At 37.3% G+C, this 24,699-nt stretch overlaps 6 protein-coding genes and 1 pseudogene across 8 annotated transcripts; 2 read left to right on the forward strand and 5 right to left on the reverse strand.

Annotated features, from left to right (window-relative positions):
• Window positions 1–2,761: 2,761 nt before the first annotated feature.
• LOC104699631 (uncharacterized) lies at window positions 2,762–5,569 on the reverse strand. 2 transcript variants are annotated; one of them, XM_087457891.1, is made up of 4 exons: window positions 4,993–5,569; window positions 4,437–4,870; window positions 2,986–4,207; window positions 2,762–2,877 (listed from the first exon to the last, which is right to left on the reverse strand). In XM_087457891.1, the coding sequence occupies exons 1-3, from the start codon at window positions 5,053–5,055 to the stop codon at window positions 3,016–3,018; spliced, it is 1,689 nt and encodes a 562-aa protein (XP_087314017.1). In that variant the 5' UTR covers window positions 5,056–5,569; the 3' UTR covers window positions 2,762–2,877; window positions 2,986–3,015. The 2 variants fall into 2 exon arrangements, with proteins under 2 accessions (XP_087314017.1, XP_010413274.2); XM_010414972.2 differs by lacking the exon at window positions 2,762–2,877 and having other exon boundaries at window positions 2,923–4,207.
• Window positions 5,570–8,849: 3,280 nt separating this feature from the next.
• On the reverse strand, window positions 8,850–10,676 carry LOC147940690 (small COPII coat GTPase SAR1A-like). The gene is made up of 3 exons (XM_087457893.1): window positions 10,313–10,676; window positions 10,070–10,201; window positions 8,850–9,388 (listed from the first exon to the last, which is right to left on the reverse strand). Exons 1-3 carry the CDS (start codon window positions 10,439–10,441, stop codon window positions 9,068–9,070), a joined length of 582 nt encoding a protein of 193 aa, XP_087314019.1. The 5' UTR covers window positions 10,442–10,676; the 3' UTR covers window positions 8,850–9,067.
• A 79-nt stretch (window positions 10,677–10,755) lies between these two features.
• LOC147940691 (universal stress protein A-like protein) lies at window positions 10,756–12,225 on the reverse strand. 2 transcript variants are annotated; one of them, XM_087457894.1, is made up of 4 exons: window positions 11,514–12,225; window positions 11,296–11,405; window positions 11,071–11,189; window positions 10,756–10,979 (listed from the first exon to the last, which is right to left on the reverse strand). In XM_087457894.1, exons 2-4 carry the CDS (start codon window positions 11,368–11,370, stop codon window positions 10,892–10,894), a joined length of 282 nt encoding a protein of 93 aa, XP_087314020.1. In that variant the 5' UTR covers window positions 11,371–11,405; window positions 11,514–12,225; the 3' UTR covers window positions 10,756–10,891. The 2 variants fall into 2 exon arrangements, with proteins under 2 accessions (XP_087314020.1, XP_087314021.1); XM_087457895.1 differs by having other exon boundaries at window positions 11,296–11,429; window positions 11,514–11,804.
• Window positions 12,226–12,506: 281 nt separating this feature from the next.
• Window positions 12,507–14,821, forward strand: LOC104699635 (pentatricopeptide repeat-containing protein At3g62470, mitochondrial). The gene has a single exon (XM_010414974.3). The coding sequence runs from the start codon at window positions 12,716–12,718 to the stop codon at window positions 14,459–14,461; it is 1,746 nt and encodes a 581-aa protein (XP_010413276.1). The 5' UTR covers window positions 12,507–12,715; the 3' UTR covers window positions 14,462–14,821.
• Window positions 14,822–14,883: 62 nt separating this feature from the next.
• LOC104699636 (uncharacterized) lies at window positions 14,884–16,077 on the reverse strand. Its single transcript, XM_010414976.3, has 3 exons — window positions 15,785–16,077; window positions 15,486–15,677; window positions 14,884–15,377 (listed from the first exon to the last, which is right to left on the reverse strand). Exons 1-3 carry the CDS (start codon window positions 15,906–15,908, stop codon window positions 15,265–15,267), a joined length of 429 nt encoding a protein of 142 aa, XP_010413278.1. The 5' UTR covers window positions 15,909–16,077; the 3' UTR covers window positions 14,884–15,264.
• Window positions 16,078–16,900: 823 nt separating this feature from the next.
• Window positions 16,901–17,856, reverse strand: LOC104699637 (uncharacterized). Its single transcript, XM_019227226.2, has 2 exons — window positions 17,619–17,856; window positions 16,901–17,312 (listed from the first exon to the last, which is right to left on the reverse strand). The coding sequence occupies exons 1-2, from the start codon at window positions 17,716–17,718 to the stop codon at window positions 17,188–17,190; spliced, it is 225 nt and encodes a 74-aa protein (XP_019082771.1). The 5' UTR covers window positions 17,719–17,856; the 3' UTR covers window positions 16,901–17,187.
• Window positions 17,857–18,233: 377 nt separating this feature from the next.
• On the forward strand, window positions 18,234–24,643 carry LOC104704129 (F-box/LRR-repeat protein At3g62440-like; annotated as a pseudogene).
• Window positions 24,644–24,699: the final 56 nt, after the last annotated feature.

Below are 24,699 nucleotides of genomic sequence, written 5' to 3' on the forward strand. Positions count from 1 at the left end.
AGAAAGAGTTGATCAGGAACACTAAATATTGTTAGTTAGAAGATTTTAATTAATTCAGGATCATGTAAATTAGTCATTTTGTTAAAAGAAAATGATACTTTTTGGTTTTTTCAAACCTTATAACAATCCACGCCGTGGAACATTAGTAGTGTAAGTAGATGCTACAGAACGGAATCATCTTTTTACAGTACTAGTAGTCTATAGTACTAATGTCTTGTTTTACTACTATAGTAGTATTTGATAGATATTATTTTTGGCTGAAAAATTATAGTCGTCACTGTTCGAAACATCATGTTTTAAATTTGGCCATACCATTTTTTTTTTTAAACGCCGTTCTCAAATCACATTTTAAAATATTCAAGATGGTATTCAAATACGTACTCAGTAGTGGTTGTTGCCTGTTGGGATGACTATGACAGGTTCAACATCTTTTGCTTGTAAGTTGTATAACTTGTAAAAGGTACAATTGAGATCTGAAAACTCGATCTAATTTCTGTCCTTCACTAAACTAAACATAACATATTTATAATACGAGCTTTGTTTTTGTTGGCTCGAGATGCGTTACTTATCATGGAAAAAATAAAAATAAAACTCCCATCTGTGTTCTTCTGACCAAAGTCGAGTACCTTACTGTCCTTTATGTTATTCTTACTTTTTCCATCTACTGTATTTAAAAATATCTGTTTACACAAAATTCAAATACGATATAATAGTATTATTGTTATTAGTACAAAAGATTTAAATATAAGTGTAATAAGTAGACATGATAAGCCTCACATGGATACACACTGACATCATCATATACAGATACCTGGCCACGACTGATCCTCTTTCCAATGTCTCCAACATCCTATACATCACGTGCTCTTTTTATTTTTTTTATCTTTTACTCCCTCAACTTTATTATTTTTTTCTCTTTTTCCCCATCATGTATATCTTTCTTAGGTCGACCACATTCGCCCAACTCAAGCTAATATTTCGTAAGTTAATTTATCAAATCTTGCTCTCGTACTCGTACAACAAGAGTACATATATACTTACAGATTTGTTCCCAAAAAAATAAAATAAAACTATTTCACTTTTACATATTACACCAATATTCGGAAATAAACGAAAAACCAGATATGTACATGGCTTCTTATAGTCAAAATAAGTATTCTATATATATACAAGAGACTGATGCTGATGTTAATTTAATGTGAGTAGGTTGCATAGTATTCCCTGTTGCATTTGTTGGAGTACTAAGAACATCTGCATTAGCGTATCTTTAGTCTGTCCTTCAGTATTAAAATGTTAATTTTAAATAGAAATCATAGAAATATCAAAGAAACGTTCCTACAAATGGGATATATATTGTTGCGTCTTTCATAACACGTGGCAGTGTCTAATAGGTTGGTGTTGTTTGGGTAGGGTGAACCAAAAAAATCGAAGTATCGAGTTCATTTATTTTCTCTCTGACTCTCTCTCTTTACTCTCTCTCTCTTGACGGCGATTTGTTTGTAAAGGCCGATCTGCTCTATCATCTTGAAAATTTCCTCACGCAAAGGCCAATCTGCCGTAAAGTTCCTCATGCAAAGGTCGATATGCTGTATCATCTTGAAAATTATCTGCCGGTTCTAATTGAAAGAGGTTTGTGTTCCAACTTCGTTTCCAATTTCAGATGATTTAGTTTTTTTTTTATGTATTCTCGATTTAGGGTTTAGGGAAATTGTTTGTGGGATTCGATAGATTAGTTTATGAGTTTTGTTTGGATAGTTTACTATCTGTATTTAGGTATATGTTCTCTCTGATTTTTGTTTCGATTTAGGGTTTTGGATTATGTTTTGGGTTTTGATAGTTGAGTGTCTCAGTTTTGATTCGAATTAGGTTTTTGGATTATGTTTATGGGTTTAGCTAGTTGAGTGTCTGAGTTTATGGCTTTGTCTCTTAAGATTGTTGTCAGTTTGTTTGGATTATGTGGATTCTTTTATGTTAAACTGAGTATAACCTTGCAATTGTTTGTTGTTCATGAGTTTCTTTAGCGTCACCTGAAGAAAGCCACACATAACAGGAAATCACAGATCGGCCTGATGATGTTTGTATGTTTTATGTTTTTAATTTTTAATGTTTTAATTGTATGTTTTGTTTTTTTTTTCAAGTTTTTTTAACTTTATAATTTTCTTATGTTTTTAATGTTAATGTTATATGTTTTATTTTAATTAAAACTTTAATATCTTTTTACATATTTATTTAAAGAATTAATTTTTAAAATATTATTATTTTGTTCATAGGACCAACTGTGAGGGATACCATTGCTCGTACCAAACTTAAAAAACTCTGAAAACAATTTTATTATATTTGAAGGACCAAAATGTGAGGGACATCAATGTCTATCCTCTAATAAGTATTCCTTCCGTGCCTGTGGTGTTCAAAATAATTGCATAGTCGTAGTAAGATTTTAATAAATTTCGCTCCTATTTTTAAATTTTTGTATGGAAGGGAAGGATGCTTGACCAAACCTAACTAAACTTCGAAACTTGGTCAAGATTCTGAGAATTGAATCCATCAGTTGACAATCGAATAAAAATCTACCAAATTATTAAAAATGCAGCATCATGTTTTTTTTTTTTTTTTAATTAATCTTACTGATTAATTCGTTACCAGTGCCATTAAATGGCAGCCAAACTTTGTAGATAAGGATTCGTCGTACTAATTTAATTTATCGTGTCAGACTCGTTTTTCCATTTTAATCGTACAAATCTAAGAGTATCACTCGTTAAAATATTAAATTATCCGATCTGTATTCATATGGTATGTGTCACACTTGCAATGGAAAACTTGGTCCTAATTTTAACCTCACACTACTTTGATTTTATATTCGACAAGTAAAGCATTTTCCTGCACAGAAATAAATAAAAGAGAAGATATTGGAGAAACTAAAAAGAGACGAATATTTTAAAGTGACATTAAAAAAAAATCGTAAAGTGGAATTAAAAAAAATCTTACATATATATACAATCAAAAAAATTCTCCCGGTTAACAACTGATTGCATCGTATTTCATTGGAATCGGTTGGTTATAACCGGTCCGAGATAACAAACTCCCCACAGCCGCAAGATCTCGGCAGAACACTCCTTGAAACGCGTTTGAATTTCCCGGTTTAATTTCTGCGAAACCGGTTTTCTTAATTGAACCGGTAGAAACAACCGGTTCATGTTCTTCAACCGTTTTCGTTTTCGTTGGCGTTTGGGTTTGAGTCAACGCCACCATCTTCGTCCTCTGTTCCTCCTCTGCTATCGCCGCCGTCAAAGATGAGTAACCTCTCTGAATCAATCGGTAAAGCAACAAAGAAGACATCTTCGCTCGATCTTTAACGCAACTAATCTCGTTCTGGTCGAAGAAATCGCAACGTTCCATGAATGCTAAAGCCTTGTCAGGTTTATGCCTGAGACAGAGCAAGAGGTTGGCTCGATCAAGCTCCGATCTCGTGCATCCGCGTCTAACTCCGATCAATCCGTAGTAATCAACGTTTCCGATTTCACCGTTCGCGATTTTGGCTTTGAGTTTCTTCGATTTCGTAGTCAACACGCAAAGTTTCCCAGGGATCTCTCTGTATTTCACATTGTGTCGCTTCCACGGTGGTCCGGGAAGTTTCCGATCACGTAAGATAGTGTTGTAGAGAATCTTCAAGTGCTCTAAATCATGAAGTGAATCTGGAAGACACCGAACTGTCTCCAAAAGAGCGGCTCTTGTCTCCAACGCGTGGATGCACGACGGCTCAAGAGCTAAGGTTTTGTTACAATCGGCGATGGCTTCCGCGATTTTTCCGGCGGATTTATAAGCGGCGGCGCGGTGCATATAGCAGTCGGCGAGGAATCCTTGCGGCGCAGGACGACGACGACCGTCGATGATTTTGGAGAAGTGACGTATCGAGTCGGAGAAAAGTCCGGCGTCAAAGGCGGCGAATCCGGCGGCACGACGACGGAGGAGGTTTTTTGTGTGGGCGAGAAGGTTAGTGACGGTCTCGCATTCGGAGAGTTTGCGTGGAGGATAAGCGTAAGAAGAAGACGATGGTGATTCGGAGAGGAGGATAGAGACGCTATCATCGGACCAGCTAACACTCTGACGGCGGAACTCGGCGGTTGCTAGACGTTTCCCGGTTTGAAGAAGAACCATTGCGTCCTCCATTAATCCTAGGTGGCAACAAGCTTGTCCTAACACAACGTATCTGCAAATTCCAACAAAATAATTCATTAATTATTATTTTCAAAAACTACACTATACCATTGGTCTTTAAAAAACATAAATAAATATTTCCAATACTGTAATTTTTTTTTTTTTTTGCATTGATAAATGTATAATTCTGAAAATAAATAGATGATTGTAACCATTTTCCTAAAAATAAAAACTTTAATTTACTGAAAATGAAAAAGTAAAAAAAAGGAAAATAATTGTACCTCCATTGTTTATCTTTATCGCGGTTTTTAGAAATCCCAGCCATGAGTTTCTTTTTCAAGTCAGAAACAGAGAAGCACTTAAAGGAGGAGTCACGGCGAGGAGGTGAGTCGGAGAGAAGTTTCCGGGAGAGCTGAGAGGAGGATGAGGAGGAGGAAGAAGAGTAAGAGCCGTCGTAGGAACTGGATGATCCATCAGATTCCTCGTTGTTGTTCAACATGGCAAGCTTGAGGCTTGGAATATAATCTTGAAGCATATCAACTACATCCTTGAAGCGACGAAGAAAGAGCAAAGATCTAGCTTTAAGCTCTAACGCGATTTCCGAACGCGGCGATATCGATAACGCAGCGTCTAGTAAATGAAGGGCTGAAGCAACGTCGTTTTGCTCCTCACTCGCTATTAAAGACCTTGCGTCCTTAATGTACTTATCAACAAGCTGAAACATTTTTTGAAAACAAATGTTTTTAAGTCTCTTTTGAATGAATGATCGATCGATCGATCGATGCCCATTATCTAGAAATTGAAGAAAGATTTAGTGATTTGGAGGGTTTGGTTTACCTTCTTGTGAGTGAACCACCAATGCTTCTTGTCGCCGTTAAGGACTTCAGGATAAACAGCCATTGTTGCCTAGAAAAAGGTTTTGCTATATTGGATTGGGTCAATAGATCATCAAAGGGACTAGAATTTTCGACTTTTTATGTTTTTCACTCTTTCCCCAAAATTCTTTGCTTCTTCTCCTCCAAGATTTGAGAAAAGAAAGAGAGCAAAGTGTTTTTATAAAGACAGAGAGAGAGAGAGAGAGAGAGAGAGAGAGATATGGAAACAGAGCAGTATAGGAGGAGAGAAGAGAGAGAGAGAGGGAGAGATGACAGCTTTGACCTGAGAGAAAAGTTTTGATCCTTCAAGTTAATAGCTGGCACCACTTCTGCTTTTATATTTATTCTCTGTTTTATTTGATATATATATATATATATATTCTCTTGCCTAAAACCCTTTTTAAGTTAATATCTATCAATCCCGTGTGTCTCAGAATCATATCTCTTCTAATTAACTCGTAATCTTATTAGGCTAATCCTCGTGTTTATCTCAGAATCATATTACTCTTTAACCTTATAAGATACAATCTCTTCATGATGAATATACTTTTTTCCTAAATATATACTCTTGTAATCCTATTTCTCAATGTAGGCTGAACTCTGAGTTATCTTACTTACGCTATATTTGGACTAATTCTATCTCAGTAAAATAATCTCAATCAAGGTTTTGGATTTGTAGATCTAGAGTAATCTCAATCAAGGTTCAGTATAGTAATTTGTGTCATGTTAACATCAAGTTTTTCTAAAAATATATAAAGTGAGATATTTATACCGATAAAACAAAGATTACGAAACATTAAAAACATTTGATTAAAATAGTAGACTCTGTGAGTTTATAAATACATCATTGTGATTTTGTCATATTCTGAAATCGTCATTGCGTGACGAATGATTGCATTATTTTATCACCCATCTCTTGGGTAATCATGTTCAATTATTTCTTACTATATACCTTAGCTTTTATTTTCTTCATTAGGTTCTCTGGCTATTATTCTTTGCCAAAAAAAAAAAAAATGAAAAATTTATAATGATTATAATTAGATATTTCTAGAGATATATACATGATCGATATTTTAGCTTTTTCCAATCTTATACCGTCGTGATATTACGTAACTAATTTAATTGGGTCACGTCTTGTGTGATTAATGTTTCACAGAAAATAGCATGCCATTGCAAAGCATGTAGTAGAATTTAGTATGGTCTCAAATAAATGCAATGTCAGTCAAGTCAACATGTATAGCAAGGTCTGAATTTTCAAAAAAAAAAAAATATAATAATAATAATAAGGTAAATTATCCAACCTTTATATTTTCATAGGATTCTTTGAATAAACAAAAAATGGATTCTTTGAATAAACAAAAAATTATATAACAAGGGACGGTTAGCCATTATGATTGGGAACTGAATATAACAGCAATAATAATAATAATAATGCAACTCAGAAAAAAATGATTATATTGTAGGTACAACTTCCTTCGACATTTTTTTTTTGGACTTATAGGCAATGTATGTGTATTGGCTCCAATTTATTAGCCTTATATATAGTTTAGTTTAATCATTCGGAATTATAATATCGATCTTTCTTTATGTATTTCATTTTTCTATTCGCACTTATATAAAGAAACAAATAAATAAAGTTTTTTTTAAAATACAGTTTCCCCTCAAAATCATATATTTTCCTGATAAATACAGAAATTATAATAAACTACATATGATTTTTATATATAACAGATGATTTTGTATATGTTTAGAAACCAAAATTCTATTTGTTTGCATATAATATGATCTCTTGATTGAATTTTCGTACGAAATTGAACTAGTTGAGAAGTAGAGATATATGTCAGATAAGAACTATTATGTGTAGTAATAATATAAGTACTATAAATAAAAGAATAAAAGATAGTCTAAGCATATTAAATAGATACAAGCTAATTGGATGATACGACACACCGTGCCATTGGTTGGGACAACTGTGCCAGGATGGCTTTGGGTTAACAAACGCTAGAAAGACGATTACGTGTTAATTTTTGTAGTTAACTAGTGTAAGTTAAAAAAGTGTGGGTCTACTTAAAGGGCAACTGTCCCCATTCTATAAACATGTTAGCATCTTATGTGGCATACCATGACGGCGTATATATCATACTTAACGATACTGTTTATTTTAAATTACATTTCGCATATATGAATATATGATAGTAGTATAACATGTACCTACCCTTGTACACTTCATATTTTCATATATACACGTTAGTATATTCTGCTATCTATAGTCATATATACAAGTATCTGTATTAAGATCCAAAAATAAGATTTTACTAGTGCGACGTTGAAAAGTATTGTACTTGAAACTTTCGACATTTGCAGCGTATGATTGCAGTGTCTATGTATGACTCTGTCTCTATGGTGACTTTTACCAAGACATGGGTTTTATATAGAACCAAATGAGTGCCAAAGTTGGCGCAAACATTAAGATAAGAATCTAGTATTATCAAAATACTCATCCACTAGTTGTATAGTTTAAACGTCATTACTAATTTGAAATATATGACTTCGAGTAGAAAATAGAGAATATTGCGTTGGGAGATTAAACCAATCATCTAGTTTTGCTCAAATTCATACGATAGAGACCTCTTTTGGATCCAAAAGCTTTGGGTTTTGAACAAAAACTGAAACCAATCAAATTAAAAGTCAGATAGCTCAGAGGAAGGCACGTGTTCTTGGCTTAGATATCACGTGGGAATGAGTGATCCATGTGCTTCCCTTTATCCCAAAAACCAGCTTAATATACTTCTTTGTGAATTTTATCTCTTCTTTTTCACCACGACGATCAGTAGTCAAAAATTTAACTTAGAGCCGATTCGATCGAATGACTTTCTTTATATTTTGGATTTTCCCATTCGAGCAGAAACTTAAATAAAAATCAAATTATTCGTTTGGTCACATCTTCATATGTTCATATATTCCGTGGGAAAGAGAACCAGTCTCTAGCTCGGCTGTGCTTTTGCTGAAAAGTGGCGAATAATAAAAAAAGAAACAGCAAGATTTGTAACAAAGTATCGATCCAAGGAATAATTTCTAATAGAAATAATGCCTTTCAAAAACTGTTTATTGTTTTTAACTTTGGGTCACGTGGAAAAGAATCAATCCAAAGGATAAATTCTGAAAAAGATGTAAAAAAAGGGAAAGTTGCACCCTAATGAAAATTTTGTTAAAGAAAAAAAAATGGTTAAAAACCATACATATTCCATAGACAGTAGTATTATACTTGAGTCACAAAATCTAATCTATTAGCCTTATTGTGTTGCGACTTGAGCGTTTCAAAGCGGCTGAGATCAATCAAGGTGATTGGTGGGCTACTCAAAAGGCATGTGTTTTCTCTTTTGTTCTCTCAATTTTGTTGTGAACTATTATTGTTGTCCACTCTCTATTTTTAGTGAAAATAAATTCATGGTTATCCACAGATTTGTTTGTGTTCATTTCACAATACCTATAAAGAAGCAAAACAGACATAATGATAAGTTCACAAAGAGACATAACACATGAAAAACAACAATACATACGTACCACTCATGATTATGGTACATCTAAGTGTCAAATTGATTGGTCTTCAGGGTAGGACATTGTGATTGTTAAATGTCAAACTCGATTCACATGGGGTTCTTCTCCTACATACATTATTAAAGTAGAGGTCTTCTTCATCTCTCGAATTTTCAACAAAAGCTAAGAGACAGCCATTGCTAAAGCCCCACACAGTTGTACAGTCACAGACAATTGGGTTCACACTTTTCATAGGATTCAAGTTTGGTCTGTAACTCTGTATACACTTCAATATTATATAATTAATAAGTCGTCAAAAATAGAAATCTTGTTGTATACAACACACACACACAATATACATTACTTATTCACATAATTCATTCTACATCTTGAATCGTAATCATACATTAGATATAAATTATAACAAGGCGATACCACTCACATTGTATATAGACAAGACTTATATATATATATAAATATATATATATATTTTTTTTGATCTAGTCGATATATTGAGAAACCCATTTAAATCCTTCGCCGTAACCCATCTTTCTGACAATGCTGCACATGAACACCTCAAGGGGACGGACATTTGTTCCAGCCAAATTCACTTTACCTTTCCCCGTGGTGAAATTGGTGAGGCCTAGATGATAACGCAGCTCGTCTTCTGATGCAGCGTATGGAATATCGATTTTGTTTCCAAGGATGAGGAAAGGGACGTTTGCTAGGGATTCATCTGAGAGAAGGGCGTCAAGCTCTTTCTTTGATTCTGCAAACCTCTCTTTGTCATATGCATCAACTAGGTACACCACTGCATCAACCTAATAGTACGAGAGACAAAAAAAAAAAAAAATGGTTACAAACGTGAAGATAAAATATGAACAGGGCAGGTAGTAATTAGACATCACAGTCTTTTGATGTCATCATTCATTGGAATCACCAGCCATCAGAATGTAATCACAAGAGACCTCATGTTGAGATGCTCTGTAGATACTTTATCTTCCAATTATCAACCTCTACATACCAATCAATCATCATGTCATTGGAAATAATATCATCTAGAGATTTCAAACTAACATTTGTAAATATGTTTATTTGTGACCAAAAAACTGGACTAATAAGCGAGTAGAACGCAACTAGTGGTTAGCACAGTGGCTACAGAAGAGAGTACGCAACTAGTGGTTAGCACAGTGGCTACAGAAGAGAGTAAGGAGGTCACACCAAGGTAAGTCTATCAATAATCAGCAAAATGTGATCAAGAGAACCTCATGATGCAACAAGAAGAAGATTATAATAGATTTGCTATCTTCTAAACTTCAAGTTATATAGTATTTTCAAGCTACCATTTGTAGAGTTCACTTCAGCTCCATTTGTAGAGTCTACAAATATATCGCTAAACTAGCATATGAGAGAGAGAGAGTCTGAGAAGACTTGGCGAATTGATTGACCTAAAAAATACTAACAATGATGTAAAACAAAGGAAGCGACACGAAGATGAAAACCTTAGCATAATAGTCCTTCCAGACTCTACGAGCAATCTGATGACCTCCCAAATCGAAGGCTTTGAACTTGATTTTGCCGATACTAAGCTCTTCCGATGTCGGATGCTGTGTCGGCTGATGCTGGACCAATCTCTGAAACCCCCGAAATCAACACACGATTGCTCAAATTCACTGACTAAGTAACATAAACAAGATTCTAAGAAGAGGATTACTCTCATCTCTGATTCAAAGAAGAAAACGAACCTCGTCCTTTAACATGTGAAGCAAGGTGGTTTTGCCGGCGTTGTCGAGACCTAGAAACAGTATCTTCGCTTCCTTCTGCCACAACCCGAGAGTTGCCAGAACTCCATAGAACCAATCGACCAAGAACATCGCTTCTTCTTCTTCCTCTCTCGCAAAGGAAGGGACTAGGGAGACAACTTTTCACGCAGCTTCGTGATTGTACATACGGCTTCCTTTTGGTATTCTTTGTAAAATAACATATAGTTTTGGGGCTTTTGTATGAAACGAACAAACAATTGGGGTTCTTTTTTGTCAAAGACGAAAGATATAACGCGACTGGTGAGTTTTGCTGACTTGCTGTGTTGGAAACTTGGAAGTCAGATAGCTGTATTAATTTTAGTATTAACGACTTTATGTGACAACTAAATTGCTAAAAATATCCGCATATCTTTTTAAAAATAAAGTTTTTTTCGTCAAACTGTGCCATTTACTATTCTTAAACCGTCATGTATTCATAATTGCATACGAAGATTGATTCAAATGTTACATCAAAGCAACATATATACAATTATAAAGAGATATGTGATGATGATAAGCTGATCAATGATCTTGAGGTTGCTTCTTGACGATAATCACAGGACACTTCACTCGTTTCGCGCAATACTCGCTCACACTCCCTAGCAATGCCCTATATATCAATTACACCAAACCATCAAATAACCCATTGTGTATCAAAAGTTTGTTTTGTGTGTCTTAAAAAGATTGAATGATGAATATACCTTTTAAAGAAGCCGTAGTCATGTGTGCCAATCACTAACATATCAGCTTTAAGTTTCTGAGCTGCGTTGCATATAACTTCCTTTGCATCTCCTCGTCCAACTCGTCTCTCTATTTTAATCTGTACATCAAATAACACATTTAGTTAAATTCACTTTCTAATAATGAGTCGGTTTCTAAATATAATTAATCAAGCAAAGTGTTGAAAAATATCGATAGAAGTTTACATCGGACTCAAAATCTTGGTACACGGTTCGAGATCGAGACATGACTGATTCAACGAGCTCGTGTTCATATTTCATCAAGGCTGCAACCGGATCACCGGTCACTATAAACCCTAAAAAAATCGACCAAACAAAATCTATATACTAAGCCAAACGGTTTATATATATATATATATATATATATATAAGGATAGTTAATCAAAAGATTAAAGGGGACTAACCTGCGGCGTCAAGGGAAGAGTAAACGGGAAGAGGGGGCTTGGCGTAGAGGAGGATGAGGGTATTGTTGGAACCTTACGGAAAAAGATTGTCAAGACTCCATGAGAGAGCTTCCATGCTCTCTTCGCTTTCGTCCACTGCTACTACTATCTTTCTCTCCTTCGTTTCCTCCATTTCTTTACCTTTTTTTTTTTATTTTATTTTTAAAAAATAGAAAGGAAAAAAAATTGCTTTCTTTTGCTTTGAATTATTACCAGAGAAGAAATATCTAATGTTCGAAGAAGGCTTGAGGGAAGAAGAGATTGCGATTGTAAAATTCTATTTATACAAGTAGCTAGGCAAAACCAACTTGATTTCCCATTTCTGGAACTAAGTGTTTTAATTATTTAGTTATTTGCAGACACTATATATCTTGTCTAATTCTTACATTTGAGAAATTCTTTGGTGTTAAACTTCTTTTAAATGTAAAGATAAGATATTAACTAAAAATAGATGTTTTCAGATGTGAGTCTTATCTACAATTTATGTTTTGTATAATTATGGGATTTCATGCATGACTCTTAAAAAAAAAAAGAGTCATATAACTTATCCACAATATGACTCTCTTTTTTTTTTGTGGACAAACTAGTATATATTATGAGTTCTACATTTTATTCTAAAGAAGAAAATAGAACTCAATATTAATGAACTGAATCTGGAATCTGCATTTTCCTCATATATTTATATATATATATATATATATATAGTTAGTTATCATGGGTTATATTGATGAATGATGATTGATGATGATGTTACACTGATTGAGTGATCATGAATTTCAGTTTTGTAATATCCATAAACTTATACAAAGAAAAGATAACATAAAGTAAGAGAAGTTTATGATCGAAGCAAATACAATAATTGGTCCCCTCAAAAAAACTTGAGAAATTATCACGACCCTAAAATGAAGATAAGATGCATACAGATACCTTCCAACTCAAAAACAAAACGATACCCCTTCATTAATGCTCCTTGTGAGTTTGTGACCCAAAAAAAGATAATTTATATGGCGATATGAACACGTAACCAAATTAATGGGCCTTTAATGGGTCATCCGAAGCTTCCAATCAAACTAAGGCCCATATCCTCTGATTGATTTTTGCTCCGCAGTTCATCACCTTTCCTTAATCGCCGTCGAGCTTCTTTCTATGTGTGCTGCTGCTCCATGGCTTTGAGAAGAAGCTCCATTAAGACTCCACGCAGCTTTCAAGAGCTTCGTTGCCCCTTCATTCGCTCTCCTTCATTCAACTCCGACGAATTTATTTCCGGGAGAGGAGAAGAGGAAGTTCGATTTTCCGGTGGTAGCTCTTTTCCCTTCTCTCGTCTGTTTCATTCTTCTATTCATCATCCTCCATTGCCACACTCCTCTATAGTATTACTTGATGGGAGTCTTGGTTTTAGAGGTTTCTCTAGTAATAGTTCTGACGAAATTGAATCTGAAGACGATAATGATGAAATTGAGGTCAGTTGTGTTGAGTCAAGTACTACTAATCACGAAGAAGTAGAGAGAGTCTGCAAAGTGATTGATGAATTGTTTGCGTTGGATAGAAACATGGAAGCTGTTCTTGATGAAATGAAGGTCGATCTATCGCACGATCTGATCGTAGAGGTTTTAGAACGGTTTCGACACGCTAGGAAACCTGCATTTAGGTTCTTCTGTTGGGCTGCAGAGCAACCAGGTTTTGCTCATGATTCAAGAACTTACAACTCCATGATGAGTATTTTAGCAAAGACTAGACAGTTTGAAACGATGGTTTCAGTTCTTGAAGAGATGGGTACGAAAGGCTTATTGACTATGGATACATTCACTATCGCGATGAAAGCTTTCGCTGCTGCGAAAGAGAGGAAGAAAGCTGTTGGTATCTTTGAGCTGATGAAGAAGTACAAGTTTAAAATTGGTGTCGAAACCATTAATTGCTTGCTTGATAGTCTTGGCAGGGCTAAGCTTGGTAAAGAAGCTCAGGTTCTGTTTGATAAGCTGAAAGAGAGGTTTACACCTAATATGATGACTTACACTGTTCTACTCAATGGTTGGTGCCGTGTGAGGAACTTGATGGAAGCAGCTAGAATCTGGAACGATATGATTGATCAGGGATTGAAGCCTGATATTGTAGCTCACAACGTTATGCTCGAGGGTTTGTTGAGGAGCAGAAAAAAATCTGATGCGATTAAATTGTTCCATGTCATGAAATCCAAGGGACCTAGCCCTAGTGTCCGTAGCTATACCATCATGATCCGTGACTTTTGTAAACAGTCCAGTATGGAAACTGCCGTTGAGTACTTTGATGACATGATTGATTCCGGGTTGCAACCCGATGCTGCGGTTTACACGTGTCTCATCACGGGGTTTGGGACTCAGAAGAAGCTCGATACGGTTTACCAACTGCTCGAGGAGATGCAAGAGAAAGGACATCCTCCGGATGGCAAAACGTACAATGCGCTGATCAAACTGATGGCGAACCAGAAAATGCCGGAACACGCCACAAGGGTCTACGACAAGATGATCCAGAACGAAATTGAGCCATCAATACACACATTCAACATGATAATGAAATCTTACTTCATGGCGAGAAACTACGAGATGGGGAGAGCTGTTTGGGACGAGATGATCAAGAAAGGGATTTGTCCTGACGATAACTCCTACACGGTTTTGATCAGAGGGCTTATAGGTGAAGGGAAGTCCAGAGAGGCATGTAGATACTTAGAGGAGATGCTTGACAAAGGAATGAAAACCCCTGTGATTGATTATAACAAGTTTGCTGCTGATTTCTACAGAGGAGGACAACCAGAGATATTTGAGGAATTGGCGCAGAGAGCTAAGTTCTCTGGTAAGTTTGCTGCAGCAGAAATCTTTGCAAGATGGGCTCAGATGACTAGAAGGAAATTCAAACAGAGATACATGGAAGATTGATAACTTGGGGGGCGCGTAACTGGATATTACAACAACTCACTGGCTCGGAGAAAGCTTGTGCTCATTTGTAAGCTCATCTGCAAGTTTTTGTGCGAGAAATCTTGCTTCAATCAAGAATATGACTGCACTTGCACAGCTTGGAATTTTACTGATCACATTTGGTTGCTGCTTCGTGCCAGCAGTTGAGGTTCTAATGGCACAACGGGGATTAAACTATTCGGTATTTGAATAGAGTGTCAAACATGTCTTTGCTCTTTGTATTGTAACATCTGAGTGAACAACACACCTCGTTTTTTTTTGGTGAAGGTGAAACGATTTGCTTAGAATTAATAATCAATTCACAGATTTGATTCGATTTGATTCACAGTTATCGTAACCTCCTACGAAATAAAGCATTCACAATGCATTCAGGACGAGAGAAGAGTTCAAAGCCTCCGCAAACCATTAGATTAGAGCACACACACACAAAGAAAAAGAGACGTTTAAGAGAAGAAATATGAAACATCAATGATTTCATAGGACAAACAAACACACAAAGGGTTTAGACAAGGAAGAAGAAGAAGAGGACCATCTAGAAGTTAAAAAGATGGACAGGAAAACAAAGGGATCAGTTATTATGAACATCAAGGCAGGCAGGAAGGCAGGCATGGAGAAGCAAGAAGAGTGTGTATTGGGGGGGGGTCAACAAGGTTCTGAGCTTCTTATTAGGGTCTGGGGGATAGGCTTTTCCCTCAGCTGATAGGGAATTCCAAAGCACATTGAAATTTCTCCGTTTGAGCGAGGGGTAAAAGGGGATAGGGTTGTCATTTGTGATTAACATTATCGTTGATGATTTTCCAGTATTTACAAATGCCCACCTCCCCCATGCCATCTAAAAGAGCCGCACGTCTCGAATGATCGAGTCCTAACGGCGACTCTGAAACCATAAAAAAGTGGAGATCAAGATTCAAGATACACAACAACAACAACAACAACAACAATACACAAGTAAAAAAAAATGATACGAATTCTTCTTCTTCCTCACCATTTGGTATGCGATTGAGCTCGATTCCGGCGGGGTGAAATACATGATCCTGGATCTCCTGATTCGTCGCATTAATATAAGCCTTGATTGATCCCATTACCGCAAGCGCAATTTTGATGTTCCTCGAAACATCAGCAGCACTGAGACCTTCAGGGATCTTGTAGACCTCCACGTCCCAGAAGACGCCTGCCTCTAAGGAGTTTGTTTTCACAATAAAGCAAATTACGACTCAGAAGATGATAGTATTTGCAATTTCGAAAAAAAATTACATAAGCGATAAATCGGTACAAAAAGCTTACCGACGTATCCGCTACTAGCCATGGTTTTGAAGGACTGATCGAGACATTTAGAGAGAAAGGGGCGGAACAATGGAAGACGAGAGTTGAGCAACGGCTTAAAGCTACGGCATTGACTTATCAACATTGTGTTTTGACGACGGAGAAAGATCCGCTGCGCCGGAACAAAGGAAGACGACAGAGAGAGAAGCTGCTGTTGCCGCTGTGGGGTTTAGGGTTTTCTAATAGCCACCACCATTGACGACAGAGTAAAAGCTAAAAAGTAACAGTCCTCCTTTAAACGGGCTATCATGTCCATTTCTTTCTTAAATGGGCCTTCTTTTAGACCCTATAAGGTGAAAATGATTTCCATAAATTAAAAAAACAACAACAATTCACTGATTTGCCAATTTTATTGTTTGATTTGGAACCGGAGGTTTTATAACCAGTTTGATGAAATTAAGCATTCTTCTCTGAGAAAGTGAATAAATGCATTTAGGACGAAAGAAGAGTTTATAAACCCTCTGCAAATCATTTGAACACCCAAAAAAAGGGTTTTAACAGAAGGAAGATAAAAGGTCAATGTGAATTCATACACACACAAAAGGGGCTTTTGACAGAGCAAAATGATCATATACAAGTTAAGAAGATTGACAGAAAACATAGGATCGGTTAATATATAGCATCCATCATCATTGAGAATTAGAGATACATTGAAGATTGATGACTTGGGGAACTTAAACTGGATCTTTCAACTCATTAGTAAATGGTTCTACTTGAGCTCATCTGCAAATTCTTGGTTTTTTGAGGTTCTAATGGCTCAATGAGAACCCGTTGAGAAGCATCAGGAGACCAATATACGAATGGATATAACACAAACAGTTTTATAACCTTCAAGTATTCAACACAACATGTATGGTTCCTTATAAAGTCCAAACCTCAAAACATGTCTCTGCTCTTTGTACAGTAACATTTGTCTGAAACAACAACACACTATCTGTTTTTCATTGTAACATTGTTTACAATAATAGTATTTTTAAAGGAAAAGGTCTTTATTTTAACCTTCAAAACACATATACATATCTGAACATGCGTATGTGTCTATATCTAAACCGAAGCATACTATAAGTGATAGCAAAATTTCAAAAGTAGCCAATTCTACTCTTTTAGATACACATACAAACACAAGACTTAAGAGACAGAAGAACATGAAGTTGGCTCAACTCAAAGTGCAGAGAAAGAAAAACAAAGACATCTTTTATGGCTTGGTAACATGTAACTATGGTTGATGGCTGCATTTAGCATTTGGCAAACACAATATAATGAAATTTTCAACTCTCAAAACAGAGAGAAACTGAAGCAGAAAAATTGCAAGTTGGAGAGTGAAAAGAACTTAACGAGAGAGAATAAAGAGCTTCTTCCTTGATCTATGGAGTTTTGCTAGCTTCAGCGTCCTTGTTTCTCCAGGGATTAAGAGCTTCTCTCATGGCTTGAGCTTCAGGAGAATGTTCCCAGGCCCGTTTCTCTGCTTCAATCACAGTAACCTTGTCGTCTGCAAGTTTCCATAACAAAAACAATTTCATCAAAACCCAAACCAGTCTAATGTAGAAACTAAAAGATTTACAAGTACACAAGAAAGTAAGAAACTTCAACATCAATAAGCTTTATTTCATCATCAAACTTGAGATTAAACTTAAAACTCCCCAGAGTTTCCAAAATCGATGAAATTAAATTATTCACAGAAACCATTGCAATCAATTGTTGGTAATTCGGAAGAAAAAAAAAACCCTAAATTCCCAAAATCTAAGTGATTAAAATTAAAAGCGAGAAAGAATTGAAAAGATGAGAATTTTTTTACAGAAACCAGTCTTGATCATGAAGAACTCCATGCCTCCGCCTATAATAGCCGATCCAATCGCGATCTTCAAATACCAATCCAAAAATTTCGTCTTCATCATCTCCTCCCTTTCTCAGATACTTCCCCGATGAAGAATTCAAAATCTCCAGAAGAACATAAGAGATACAATTTCTCAAATACTTTCCCGATGAAGCAAAGCTTCGAGGATTTTTAATTTTTGCCCGGAAGGGTTTTAGTTCATCACTGTGGTCGTAAATTAATTTCCTCTGATGTTGTCGCTCTTCTTCTACATTTACAGATTTACTCAATACAGCGTGTTAAAAACAGTAAAACGCTGTCGTTCGTGCTTTGGTTCGACTTGTCGGTTTGGGCAAACCAAGTCGGGACCAAAATATTAGTATAAATTTAAAGTGGCGGTTCAAGTTAAGAAGAACAAGAAGCGGGAAAACGAAATCAGGGGACGCACGTGGCACGTTTACATTGGATTAATCCATGGATTGTAGTCCTGGTACCAAAGAGGTTTATTGGGGGTGGGGGCTAGGGTTTGAAAGATTACAAGGGAGGTCTCTACTCTGTAGTCTCTACACTCTACTCTCTCTAGGGTTTGCTAAAAGTATGGATAGGATCAGCAATCTTCCAGACGAGTTTATATCCCACATCGGATCCTTTCTCAGAGAAAGTTTCTCTCGGCGAAGGATGTCGCGTTCTCCACGGTTCTTTCTAAGCGATGGCATAATCTGTTTACCATCATGCCATATCTTCATTTTGATGGTTCTGATAAGGATGGAGAAACTCTTACGGATTTTGTGGACAGAGTATTAGCTCTTCCACCCACTTCTCATGTTAACAAGTTCTCTCTTAATTGGTGGTTTGATGAGGATACCGAGCCTGCTCAGTATGATCATACCAATCGTTGTCTACGTCATGTGCTCAAGCGTGGTGTCACGGTTCTTGAACTCTCGATAAATGGCGAAGAAGGTTATGCACTACCTTTTGAAGTTTTCACTTGCGAGACAGTTACTGATCTGTCACTAGGGTGTGGTTTCGCTATTCTCCCTGAGAATGCCCTTCTTCCAGCGCTCAAGACTCTCTATCTTTCTTACGTTCGGTTCCATGAGTTTGGTCGTTGTGCGTTCAATACGCTTCTTGCTGCGTCTCCTGTGCTCGAGGAATTAACCATATGTGGTGTCAACTGGGAACTTTGGAAATGGTCTTGCACTGTGTCTAGTCTGAGCCTTAAGAGACTTACAATAATGCGTAAAGTGTGGGATTCTTTTGATGACTATGATTTCAAGAGTTTTAGTTTCCATACTCCGGGGCTTGCCTACTTGTATTACTCTATGTTCCAAAAGAGTATCTAAATGTTAATCTCGACTCCCTCGTTGAAGCTACTCTCTATCTTTGTCCGGAAGAAAATTATATGTGGGGGACAGGGGATGAAAGGCGCTTCCTTCCAATGAATCTCCTCAATGGGCTCAAAAATGTCGAGACTCTCAGCTTGTACACCATTATGACTGCAAAGGTAAGTGTACTCTATTAATTTCAATTTCTATTGAAGATCTTACAACAACTTGTATTCACTATTTTGGAACTATTGACGTACGTATAAGTATAAAAATCTTGCTAGGTATGCTGTAATGAAATGGTTTTCTTATGTTTCAGATGTTTTATGTCTTCCGTGAAGCACTCCCAGTGTTTGAAAAGCTGTCTTATTTATATGTTAGCCTTTCTAACTTTTGTTGGTCTCCTCTGCCAATGCTGATCAAGAAATCTCCAAATCTAAAGACTCTCGACATTAACGTACGTATGAGTGCAAACCCCCACAAAAGATCCTTAATTAGATTTAGATACTCGTGATTTTAATCTTGAATCTCAAATATTTTCCGTCTTGTTTCAGGGTCCCTTGCACTATAAGAGTTTTTATTACTGTGAAGAAGACACTGTTTGCGAGTGCGTGTCAAAGTATTCATTCTTATGGTCGAGTCCTTTGGAGTGTTGGGTAAGCTTCTAGAATGTTCAGCTCAAGATTCCTTAACCAAGTTGGGTTAAGAGAAAAGGGAAAGTTCTATTTAGGATTAGGAAAAGAGTAGTTTTCCATTATCAAAATAGGAATAGGAAATAAGTCGAGTTCCCTATAAATATGTTTGATGGGTTGTATCAAACAGATATCGGAAACACAAAGAGAGTTTGTGAGTTGTTTAGTTTTGACAGATTTTCTAAACAATCAATAAAGATAGTTATTCTTTATACAAGCTAAGTGTGTTTAAGAAACTTTATTTGGTATCAGAGCGTTAGGTTATTGGAGAACCTGGAACCTGTGACCTGTGAAGAACCAAGACGAAGATCTTGCGTACGTACAGCCGTCGTCCCCGAGTCATGGCAGACGAAAGCTCAGCACGTCCAAAGGAGTTTACTCCACCATCGATTCAATGCCCCATGCTAACTTCCTCTAACTACACGGTGTGGTCAATGAGAATGAAGATCTTGTTGAAGATCTATCATGTATGGGATGCAATCGAACCAGGATCAGCGGATCCTGATCTAAACATTATCGCGACAGGATTATTGTTTCAAGCTATCCCGGAGGCTCTTATCTTACAAGTCGGTGAACAAGACTCTCCTAAAGGGATATGGGATGACATCCAATCTCGTCATCATGGTGCAGATCGAGTCAAGGAAGCAAGGCTTCAAACTCTTATGTCTGAATTTGAGAGAATCAGGATGAATGATTCAGACACAATAGATAGCTTTTCAAGCAAGCTATCGGAGATTGCATCAAAAGCGGCTTCTCTTGGGCAGACAATTGAGGAAGCAAAACTTGTGAAGAAGTTTCTCAATAGTCTACCAAGGAACAAGTTCATTCAGATCATAACATCTATTGAACAAGTTTTGGATTTACAGAGAACAAGCTTCGCGGAGATCATAGGAAGACTCAAGGCCTATGAAGAGCGGATCCTTAATGAGGAGGATCACCAAGATACTCAGGGTAAGCTGTTATTTGCAAACTCGCAAAACACTTGGGGTTCCTGAGGCCGAGGACGAGGCAGAGGAGGCAGAGGAAACAAAGGACGAGGAAGAGGCAGAGGCAGAGGCTACACACAAGAACAACAAACAAATCAAGGAGATCAGAATGATTCAAAGGATAAGAAGGATAGGTCGAAGGTGGTTTGTTATCGGTGTGATTAGCTAGGACACTATGCTTCTACATGTCATGATCGACCACAACAACATCAAGGAGAAGCAAATAAAATTGAGACAGAGAATGCGGATGCAACTCTTTATTTGCATGAGGTTGTGTTTTTGAATGAAGAGAAGGTGATTCCGAAAAACTATGAGACTAGCAACACAGCAGAGGAGTTGTGGTATCTTGACAATGGGGCAAGTAACCACATGACTGGCCATAGAGAGTATTTTTCGGAGCTCAATGAGAACATCAAAGGAAGAGTGAAGTTCGGTGATGGTTCTTGTGTTGAAATTGCAGGAAAAGGAGCGATTCTTTTTCAAAGTAAGACAAGTGAACAGATTCTGGTTTCAGACATCTACTACATTCCCTCTCTTAAAAGCAACATTATGAGTCTAGGACAGGCTACAGAGGTTGGTTGTGACGTCAGGATGAGACAAGACTACCTTACAGTCCATGATCCCATTGGAAGATTGTTGGTGAAAGTAACAAGATCACCAAATAGGCTCTACAAGATTAAGCTGAAAATAGGCAGACCAATATGTCTACATTCGAGTATTGCAGATGAAGCTTGGAAGTGGCATGCTCGGTTAGGACATATCAGTTTTAAAACAATGAAGATGATGTTCCAGCAACAGTTAGTACAAGGATTGCCGGAAATAAGAGAAGAGAAAAGATTGTGTGAGTCTTGCTTAGTTGGAAAACAAACTCATCAATCGTTCCCCAAGGCCTCATTGTTTCGAGCTTCAAAGCCATTGGAGCTTCTACATGCTGACTTATGTGGTCCTATCACACCTTCAACCTTGGCTAATAACAAATATGTGTTTGTTATTATAGACGATTTTTCAAGATATATGTGGACTATCTTGTTAAAAGAGAAATGTGAAGCTTTTGAGAGGTTCAAGGTGTTTAAGAGCTTGGTAGAGAAGGAGATTGGGAGTTCTATCTTAACTCTAAGAACTGATAGAGGAGGAGAGTTCACTTCAGGAGAATTCAATGAGTTTTGTGATACAAGCGGTATCAAAAGACAACTCACAGCCCCTTACACACCACAACAAAATGGTGTTGTGGAAAGAAGAAATAGAACTCTAATGGAGATGACAAGAAGCACTCTTAAGGCAATGAAGGTACCAAATTATCTTTGGGGAGAAGCGGTTCGCCATGCTACTCATCTGATCAACCGAATACCAACAAGAGCGCTTGAGGGTATGACTCCATATGAGTGTTTACGAGGAGTGAAGCCAATCATTGAGCATTTAAAAGTGTTTGGTTGTTTGACATATTCGAAAATTCAGGCTACAAACCAAAAGAAGCTCGACGATCGATCAAAACCGTTAGTACACCTTGGGATTGAGCCAGGATCCAAGGCATATCGGCTTTATGATCCAACAACCAGGAAGGTTGTTGTCAGCCGCGACGTTGTGTTTGATGAAAGAACGGGATGGAGCTGGAACAAGACAGAACAAGGATCAATGAGGGATCCAGGAATGTTTCAACTACGATGGGGTGAAACTATTGATGTTGGAGAAGGACCTGCAGTTATTGGTAATGTAGAACAGGAACAAGAACAGAACCAAGAACAGGGTGAAACCGAAAGTGATACATTAAGTGATTCTGAGCAAGAAGAAGTCGAGAATGACTTGGGCGAGGAGAACAATGTACAAGTTCAGCAAGAAGAAATTGGCTATCCGCAGCTTCGACGATCGGCTCGTCAAATAAACCGACCAAGCTATCTTGATGACTATCTTCTTCTTGCTAATACAGAGTGTGAGAAGCTGCTTCTTTCACTTAATGATGAGCCTGTGAACTATCACGAAGCGAAGGAACTAATGGTGTGGACAAACGCTTGTGTGGAAGAAATAAAATCAATTAACAAGAACAAGACCTGGTTCTTAGTTGAAAAACCACACGGTGCCAAGATTATTGGTCTTAAATGGATTTTTAAGATCAAAAGGAACGTGGATGGTTCCATCAACAAATACAAGGCGAGGTTAGTTGCAAAAGGTTATGTGCAACAATCAGGGATCGACTTTGACGAAGTATTTGCACCGGTAGCTCGACTCGAGACAATAAGACTACTTGTGGGGACTGCTGCTTCCCGCGGATGGGAAATCCACCACCTCGATGTCAAGATGGCGTTTTTGCATGGAGAGCTAAACGAAGATGTCTATGTGTCTCAACCAGAGGGCTTTGAAAAGAGGGGAGAAGAACATAAGGTTTTTAAACTTTCTAAAGTTTTATATGGGTTAAGACAGGCTCCACGAGCGTGGAACACAAAGCTTGATCAAATCTTGAGAGGTTTGAACTTCAAAAAGTGCTACAAGGAGAGTGCAGTGTATCGGAAGGCAGACAGGGAGAAGTTTCTTCTTGTAGTTGTATACGTTGACGATCTCTTTGTCACTGGGAACTCATTGGGAGTGATTCAAGAGTTCAAAGCTAGTATGGAGTCCAAGTTCGAGATGTCAGACTTAGGACTACTCACCTACTACCTTGGCATTGAAGTACATCAAGGAAAAGATGGCATCGAGTTGAAACAAGAAGCATATGCACGAAGGATTCTCAAAGAAGCAGGCTTGGATCAATGTAATCTGACACACATTCCGATGGTTTTTGGATTGAAGTTGTCTAAAACACAAGGAGAACCGGTAGAAGACGCTACTATGTATCGCCAGAGGATCGGTTGCTTAAGGTATCTCCTACACACAAGACCAGATCTCGCATTCTCAGTTGGAGTGGTGAGTAAATATATGCAAAATCCAAGAGAGTCACATGTGGCAGCATTGAAGCAAATTTTGAGATATTTGCAAGGAACTCTATCGTATGGTCTAGTATTCAAGCGTGGAGGCTCACAAACGATCGTTGGCTACAGTGACAGTAGCCATAACACGGATCCTGATGATGGGAAGAGCACTGCAGGCCATGTGTTCTATCTTGGAGAAACACCAATTACATGGTGTTCAAAGAAACTGAGAACAATCGCTTTGTCTAGCTGCGAAGCCGAGTTCATGGCCGCAACAGAAGCAGCGAAGCAAGCTATATGGCTACAAGACTTGATGAGTGAACTTATGGGACAGAATTGCGAGAAGACAACCATATACATCGACAACAAGTCAGCCATAGAGCTCTCTAAGAATCCCGTTTTCCATGGAAGAAGCAAACACATCAGCAAGCGTTATCATTTCATCCGAGAGTGTGTTGAAAATGAGCAAATTGAAGTAGAAGTTGTACCAGGAGAAGATCAGTGTGCAGACATACTAACAAAAGCCCTAGCAAGGATTCAGTTCAAGACAATGAGGAGTTTGATCGGCGTTCAAGACCTCTCGAAGAAGGACTCGAAGCTTAAGGGGGTGATTATTGGGTAAGCTTCTAGAATGTTCAGCTCAAGATTTCCTTAACCAAGTTGGGTTAAGAGAAAAGGGAAAGTTCTATTTAGGATTAGGAAAAAAGTAGTTTTCCATTATTAAAATAAGAATAGGAACTAAGTCGAGTTCCCTATAAATATGTTTGATGGGTTGTATCAAACAGATATTGGAAACACAAAGAGAGTTTGTGAGTTGTTTAGTTTTGAGATATTTTCTAAACAATCAATAAAAAGAGTTATTCTTTATACAAGCTAAGTGTGTTTAAGAAACTTTATGGAGGTCCTGAAGATAAATGAGTACTATATTCTCTCAAAGAATTGATACAAATGAAACATTTCTTGGAGAAACTGTCATGTCTTAAGTTGGTGGAAGTTCATTCTCAAGCAACAGGTAAATATAAGCTGAAACTCATAGCAGATCTGGAAAGGCTGCCTAGAGCTTTGTCCAAGTGCAAATTCGAGGTCGTTCCTAGATTTGCTTAAGTCTGTTCATTGATTCAACAACATTAGAACGTTTGTGTTTTCTTTTTTTTTTTGCA

The sequence above is a fragment of the Camelina sativa genome, chromosome 7, assembly GCF_030686135.1.
Source record: "Camelina sativa cultivar CO46 ecotype springtype chromosome 7, ASM3068613v1".
Lineage (NCBI taxonomy): Eukaryota > Viridiplantae > Streptophyta > Magnoliopsida > Brassicales > Brassicaceae > Camelina > Camelina sativa.